Source organism: Pseudorca crassidens, unplaced genomic scaffold, assembly GCF_039906515.1.
Source record: "Pseudorca crassidens isolate mPseCra1 unplaced genomic scaffold, mPseCra1.hap1 Scaffold_228, whole genome shotgun sequence".
NCBI lineage: Eukaryota > Metazoa > Chordata > Mammalia > Artiodactyla > Delphinidae > Pseudorca > Pseudorca crassidens.
The window spans coordinates 111948-119604 of record NW_027136155.1 but is presented as its reverse complement, the minus strand read 5'-3'; the positions used below and the strand labels follow the sequence as shown (position 1 = coordinate 119604).

General features: G+C 60.9%; 1 protein-coding gene across 1 annotated transcript; it reads right to left on the bottom strand.

The window, feature by feature from the left end:
• Nucleotides 1-3571: 3571 nt before the first annotated feature.
• On the bottom strand, nt 3572-4372 carry LOC137218142 (melanoma-associated antigen 8-like). The gene has a single exon (XM_067724943.1). It carries the CDS (start codon nt 4370-4372, stop codon nt 3572-3574), a length of 801 nt encoding a protein of 266 aa, XP_067581044.1.
• Between the last annotated feature and the right edge of the window lie 3285 nt (nt 4373-7657).

The window sequence follows — 7657 nt, the reverse complement described above, 5'->3', positions numbered from 1 at the left end:
GGCTTGTCTTCAGCGTCCATTTCTTCCCGTGGAAGCCCTTCTCGTGGCCCAAGAGCGCTCACTTTTGGAACACCTGCGTGCGTCCTTTTCCCATCGCCTTCCCAGACCGTCGGATTCAGCCTCCCTGGAAGCTGCCTCGAAAGCCCTGTTTCCTTTCCGCAGTGGGGTGTTTGGCTTCTGCTCCCCCCGATCCTGGCCTCCCACGCCCACCTTGGGTCTCCGTGGGTGCTTGCCCTTTGAAGGACTCGATCTGGGGCTTCGGCGTGTAGCCTGTCCCATTGAAAGCAGGCATTTCACTGGTGCGCCCCCAGGCCAGCCCTGCTCTCCTCCCCCACGCCCGCCCCTGCCCCCCCCACCCCCGGGGCCCTGTCCCCGCTGTTACCTTGAGGATACGTAGAATGATTTTGTTTGCTTTCAGCTTCGACGCTTTTGAACGGGCCTGCGTGACACGGACTCAGTCCCGAGGAAATTTCCTACTTGCCGACCTAGACGTGACCGGGGGAAGCCCCCGTCCACGTGCATTTGGAAGTAGATGAGGGTCTGGGTGTCGGACGGGCCGAAACGCGAGTGAGAGTCGTCCGTCTTCACCGCAGGTGGGAGGATAGGACGGTGGGTTTGGTGATGCGCGTTCTCTGGCCGTTGTGGGCGACTTTGTCCTTCATAGTCACTGTGTAGCGGACAGAGTGGCACCTTGGAAAGGCCCGTCTGCGAGGATCCTAGGTCCCTGTCCCAGCTCTGCCACTAAGCAGGGTCATCTGCCCTCTGTGAGCGCCACTGCCCTATTTCTGAAAGGGGAGAGCTAAGAGGGTGTGCAGGAGGATCGCCCGAGGTGCCTTTCAGCCTAAGGACTGGCATCCTGGATGGAGCTCCCGGGCCTAGATTCGGGCCTGCTCCCTGGTCTTTATGCTTCTAAACTGGTTTACAAAGCATTCTTCGGGTCAGTTCCTCCTGTAGGGACATGACCTCGGAGGCTGCGAATTGTGGTGGAGGCCGTCGGTGGCTCCTCAGAAGGGGCCCAAAGGCTGGGGCCTCCTTGGGCCCAGCCTGCCTGTGTGGCCTTGCCTGCTGCCCCCCTCCTCGGGCCCTCCCTCGCCCCCTGGGTCCCGTAGGAACTGCCTCCTTCCTGGTCCCCCTCCCTGCCAGGTGCCAGCCGGGCCCCGGCAGTGGGTTTGTGTGGCACCGTGGGGTCTTCCTCAGCCGGGTCTCGGGACCCTTCAGCTGGGCAGGCACAAGCCCTGGCGACGTCCAAGGCCTGCCTTTGCCAGCCTCGCCCTCCAGCCCCTGCCCTTGGCTTCCGCGCCCTGATGCCCCCAGCCCAGAGGCCCCCCAGCCGCTCCCCTCCCTCGCTGCCGCCAGGGTCTCGGGGTGTCTGCCAGCGTTAACTTCCCTCCAGTATCTGAGGAGGCTCCTGCAGGGGCCTTATCCCAGTAGGCACTGGGGCCTTACAGTCAGTCCCAGGCAGTCTCAGTCCCTCCCTCCCCGTGGCTCAGCCATGAGCAGCTCAGCCGGCCAGGTTCCCGTTGGACAGGAGGGCCCCAGGGCAGGAGCAGGGACAGGGCGCCGTCACACGGGAAGGTGCCGGGACTGGCCAGAAATGCCAGCCCCTGGCGGTGTCAGCTCTCAACAAGCCACAGACGAGCCCCACACTGTCTCTGCTTCTCCTTGGCACCTTCCTTTCTTGGGCCTGCTTTTTGTCAACTGAAAGACACCGTGTGACACTGAGAAGAGCAGTGAATCGCCAGTCAGAAGGTCAGCCACGGGCTGGGGTGGGTGGGAACAGCGTGGGCTCGAGAGGAATTCAGACCAGGGCTCTGGTCCCCACGCTGTCACTTACCAGCACGTGATCCTGGGAAGATTCTCCAGCCCCGTGGCGTCAGGTTCCTCACCCGTGAAGCGAATGGGTGTGATGAGCCCTGTCTCGGGCTGCAGGGATGTGTGTGAGCTACGTAGGGCAGCTCACAGGGCCTGGCGTCTGTTGGAACTTCGATGATGGGCAGGTATTTCTCATGTTGTTCGGCCTCAGACCCTTCCCCTCTCTCCTCTGGCATTTGGTTGGGCGGTTTCTTGTCCCGGTCGTGTCAGAGAATATGCAGCTCAATAGGATGTGGAAAAGCTAATTAGCCAAACAAGATGTTTCATCAATAAAACTAAGGAAATTTTCCCAGTTAGAGGGTGTGTTAAATTCGGGTGCGGAGGGGTGTTCCCAGCGAGATACGACACGAAGCTCCAGGAAATAGAATCAAGGAACAAGGCTTTGCATCCCTCCCAGATGCTCTTCCATCCAAACCGTTCCTTTGCTTCATTTCAGCCCCGCCAGACATCGAGTCCTTGATTACAATTGCCAAAGTACAGTCACGATAATGATTAAAGCTAATTAGCACCTTGGGTTCTGGTTCCCCCAAGAACAGGGAAAAGAGGGCCTGTCCACGGACTCTGGGCATCACGTCAAGGGAGTATGACCGCGTTTCTCCAGCTGTTGCATATATAACACCTACTTCTTCACTATGGTCAACTGCAATGCAACAAGAGCCGGGACCCCTTCCTTCCTGCCCGAGTGTGAGATTTCTCTCGGGTTCATCCGTGATCCAGAAGGACACCTCACAGTAATGTCGCATTTCAGACTTTCCCCCCAAACCCCAGTCACACCGCCTGCAGGTCTGGCTGCTGCCACCACCCAGCTTCATCACCATCACCTCCCCACAGAAGGAAGCCCCGCTTCCCAAAGCCCCAAACTGCCCTGGCTCGGGGCACTTAACACTCCAGGGCTCGCTCCTGGAGCCCCACCGCCTCGTCCCATGTGGACTTGTTCTGTGGGACTTAGGGGACGTCTCACCACCTTCCTCATGTGACAGCGGCTCCTAGACCATCACTCTACGTGTGAGTGTGTCCTGCTTTTCCTAGCGTTCCCGCTACTAACACAGGGCCTTCCGGAGAGCAGAGGCTCCGTGGAGGTCTGCCGAATAAATAAGCCGGAGAGCAGGGGCCTTACTTACGCAAATCAGTTTTTTCATACTTTCGTAAATCACCGTGCAAATCCAACTAAACAGAGATAGCTTAGTTTTACAGAATGACAGACAAGCAGGATAAGAAGCAAAAACTCACTACGATTACTTTTATTTTTCTAATTCTTCCCCCATCTACATTACTGCTAAGTACTTTCACATGTCCAGAGCAGTTCTGATTCCAATTCCGTGTTATCTGCTTCAGGGTCACAAAATGAAATGGGAGATTTCCCAGTCTCTTTTACAAAAGAGCAAAACTCTTGTTCTTAAACTGGGTAATTATAAACACATTCTAATCAATGTCATTCACAAAGTTAGACACTGAAGCTTGTTTAGTCTTCCATTAAACGGAATAACATTTAAAAAACTCCTAAAGAAAACACAGATGATATTCCATGTCATCTTACACAAGAGGAACCCAAAGATGCTACACACCATGTTCCCCCCACTCGCAGGGGCCCTCACTACTTGGAAACTCGACCGCTCTCTCTTCAAACTCAGAGTGAAGGACCAGCCTCACTTGCTACCAGTGAACTTGGGCCTGGAAGGAGCCTGGCTGCTGCTCTGGCTCAGGCTCCCTCTTCCTCGTCGCTCACACCCCCTGCACACAGGGATGGGAAGGACCTGGGATCCAAGCTACTGACCCTGAGCAGATGCTCCAGGACCTGCCACTTGCTGGTCTCCGCGTAGGCCCGGGCACCCCACAGGAACTCGTAGCGGGCAGGGTCGCTGTGGGGCACCTGCCGGTACTCCAGGTAGCCCTCCTGCACCCACACTTTGGTGAGCAGCTCCCTGGGCTCCCCATAGATGCAGGACTCCCTCCCGGCACACACCCGCATGTTGCCGAGCACTCCCCACACCTCCTCCTCAGGGGCGCGTTCACCGAACAGGGTGATCACGGCCAGGACCGGCACCAGGAGGCCGGCCTTGGGCGTGCGCTGCCCGGCCCTCAGCACTGCATCCCAGGTGAGGCCCAGGGTGGGGACCAGGACGTAGGTGCGCTGGCGGGGGTCCACCACCTTCACGTCCACGCCAAACAGCAGCTGCAGGCACTCGCAAACGAGGCGGAGGACCACGGGGAAGTGGTCCCGATGCTCCCGGAGGACCGTACTCAGCATCTCCACCTCGGAGGTCGGCTCCCCGGTACGAAACTTGAGGAGCAGGAACCCCACCAGGTCAGCCATCAGCGCAACAAGTGCCTCGCGGGACAAGGGCTCGGCATAGGCGGAGAAGGAGGGGGCGCCAGGGGAGGCGGAGGACGAGGGGGATGCGGCCTCCTCCCCCGCAGCCCCCAGCAGCGGCGCCTCCACAGGACCCTGGGCCGGGACTGGGGCCTCAAGGTCGGCCTCAGGCTGGCGGAGCTCACTCATCTCGACCAGGGGCCTGATCACTGGGGTCGGGCCGCCCACGGGAGTGTGGGCAGGGGACCTCGTACCTGGGGTAGAGAGGGGGTGTGAGCGGCCTCGGCGGAGAAAGGCACCCTGGGCAGCCCTGACAAAGGCCACTTACAGGTCTCGTCTCAAGGGCTGCCCTCGGGCCTCACAGGGGCGCTCCTCCCGGGTGGCCTGTCCCCTGCCAACCTGAAGAAGGAAGTGAAGGGGCTCCTCAGGGTGCAGCCAGCACGGCCCCAGGTTCTGGGGCTGACAGGGCGGTGGGGTGACTTGGGTGTTGTGGGGTCCCCTCTGTTCTGGGAGGGGGAGCCCCTGGGTACACACTCAGGGCACGCACCTCCCCTTGGCTCCTGGCGCTGCCTGGGCCTCCTCTGCTCTGTGCCCTGAGGACACGGTCCTCAGACCTGGGCCTTCGCCTCCCGGGTCCTGGAGCCCCTGTAAGAGGAATGGAGGGCGCACCTCTTGTGTACACTGTGGCACAGCTCTGGGCCTCGGTGCTGGTAGGAGGATTGGGCCGGACTCTGTGAGGTCCCCCCAGTTCTGAGTTCTGGGGTGGGTGGTCCCCTCGGGGTCGCTCGTCGTGCTCACTGTTCCCCTTAAGGGCCTGGACCCTCCCCTTTGCAGGCCGGAGGGGAAACTCAGAACAGGACCCCGAATCTGAACAGAAAGCAGTGAGGGGACCCCACAGGTGGCCGCACCTGCCCAGGGCCTCCCGAGGGTCCTAGGATGGGGAGATGCTGGGTCCTCACCTCCTCCTCACATCCTGCCTGGCCTCCCAGCGCTGACCACAGGGGCAGGTTTCTGTTGAGGCCCCTGTTCCAGGGCTGGGGGTCTGCTCAGTCCTCCCTCGGGGTCCTGGGAGTCCACCCTCTGGACCTGAAGGCTCACCCCTCACACCAAACACCTGACGTCCTGAGGACCCCGACCCAGAGGTCAGGAAACATCTCATCTGCTGACCGTGCTCTGGCGCCTCCAAGGCCCCCGCGGAAGGGCAAAGGATCCCTCCCTGTGTCGGGGTCTAACGTCCTCAGTCCTTCCTTCCTCGCGTGCAGGCTGGACTCTGGGCAGGACCTGGGATTGTCCCGTCTGCCAGTGTGAGTCCCTGCTCCTTATACCAGGTCTCCAGTCTCTCCGAGACCCTGACGTCAGGACGTCAGGACAGGCCTACCGTGCTCATCCCACCCCGGGGCCTCCCACGGCCACCTGCAAGGGCGGTGATCTGGTGGGTCCCTTTTGTCCTCCCTCAGGGTCCCCTCAGTCCTGCCTAAGGGCCCTAACCTTAGTCCACCAGGGACCTGACATTTTACCCTCTGCCCTCATGCGACCCCACCCCTTATCCCAGGTCCCCAGCTTCTCTGAGACCCGGAAGTCAGGAAGTGCTGATGTGCTCATCCCGTCCTATGACCTCAAGGGGCCAACTCTGTTCTGGGGTCCACGTTTTCCTCAGTCCTCCCTCAGGGCCCTCACCTTGACTCCATGCAGGACCTGGGATTCTAGCCATAGCACACCTGAGAGCGGACGCTTATACCTGTTCCGAAGCCTCTCTGAGACCCGGATACATAAGTGAGGACTCGCTGCCAAGTGCTCATTCCGCCCCAGGGCCTCCCAGGGCTGAAGGCAGGGAAGGGTATAAGGGTGAGGGTCTGACAGAGACTGTGGAGCGGGTATAAGGGGCGGGGTCTCAGGCGGGCACAGGAGAGAATCCAGGTCCTGCGTGGAGCCAAGGTGAGAGCCCTAAGGGAGGACTGAGGGGAGCCTGAACCCCAGAACAGAGTTGGCCCTGGGAGGCCATAGGGCGGGATGAACAAGTGTGGCACTTCCAGACATCCGGGTTTTAGAGACGCTGGGGAGGGCGTATAACGGTCGGGGTGTCTGGTGGGCACGGAAGAGAATCCCACGTCTTGCGCTGAGTCAAGGTGAGCGCCCTGAGGGAGGACTGAGGGGAGCTTGGACCCCAGAACAGAGTTGGCCCTGGGAGGCCATAGGGCGGGATGAGCACGTGCAGCACTTCCTGACATCCGGGTCTCAGAGACGCTGGGGAGGGGAGTACCGGGCGGGGTCTCAGAGAGGCTAGGGAGGGGGTATAAGGGTCGGGGTGTCTGGTGGGCACGGGAGAGAATCCCAGGTCCTCCGTGGAGTCAAGGTGAGTGCCCTGAGGGAGGACTGAGGGGAGCCTGGACCCCAGAACAGAGTTGGCCCTGGGAGGCCATAGGGCGGGATGAGCACGTGCAGCACTTCCTGACATCCGGGTCTCAGAGACGCTGGGGAGGGGAGTACGGGGCAGGGTCTCAGAGAGGCTAGGGAGGGGGTATAAGGGTCGGAGTATCTGGTGGGCACGGGAGAGAATCCCAGGTCCTCCGTGGAGTCAAGGTGAGGGCCCTGAGGGAGGACTGAGGGGAGCCTGGACCCCAGAACAGAGTTGGCCCTGGGAGGCCATAGGGCATAATGAGCACGTGCAGCACTTCCTGACATCCGGGTCTCAGAGACGCTGGGGAGGGGAGTACAGGGCGGGGTCTCAGAGAGGCTAGGGAGGGGGTATAAGGGTCGGGGTGTCTGGTGGGCACGGGAGAGAATCCCAGGTCCTCCGTGGAATCAAGGTGAGGGCCCTGAGGGAGGACTGAGGGGAGCCTGGACCCCAGAACAGAGTTGGCCCTGGGAGGCCATAGGGTGGAATGAGCACGTGCACTTCCTGACATCCGGGTCTCAGAGACGCTGGGGAGCGGAGTACGGGGCGGGGTCTCAGAGAGGCTAGGGAGGGGGTATAAGGGTCGGGGTGTCTGGTGGGCACGGGAGAGAATCCCAGGTCCTCCGTGGAGTCAAGGTGAGGGCCCTGAGGGAGGACTGAGGGGAGCCTGGACCCCAGAACAGAGTTGGCCCTGGGAGGCCATAGGGCGGAATGAGCACGTGCACTTCCTGACATCCGGGTCTCAGAGACGCTGGGGAGCAGAGTACGGGGCGGGGTCTCAGAGAGGCTAGGGAGGGGGTATAAGGGTCGGGGTGTCTGGTGGGCACGGGAGAGAATCCCAGGTCCTCCGTGGAGTCAAGGTGAGTGCCCTGAGGGAGGACTGAGGGGAGCCTGGACCCCAGAACAGAGTTGGCCCTGGGAGGCCATAGGGCATAATGAGCACGTGCAGCACTTCCTGACATCCGGGTATCAGAGACGCTGAGGGGCGGGGTCTCAGAGAGGCTGGGGAGGCAGTATAAGGGTCGGGGTGTCTGGTGGGCACGGGAGAGAATCCCAGGTCCTCCGTGGAGTCAAGGTGA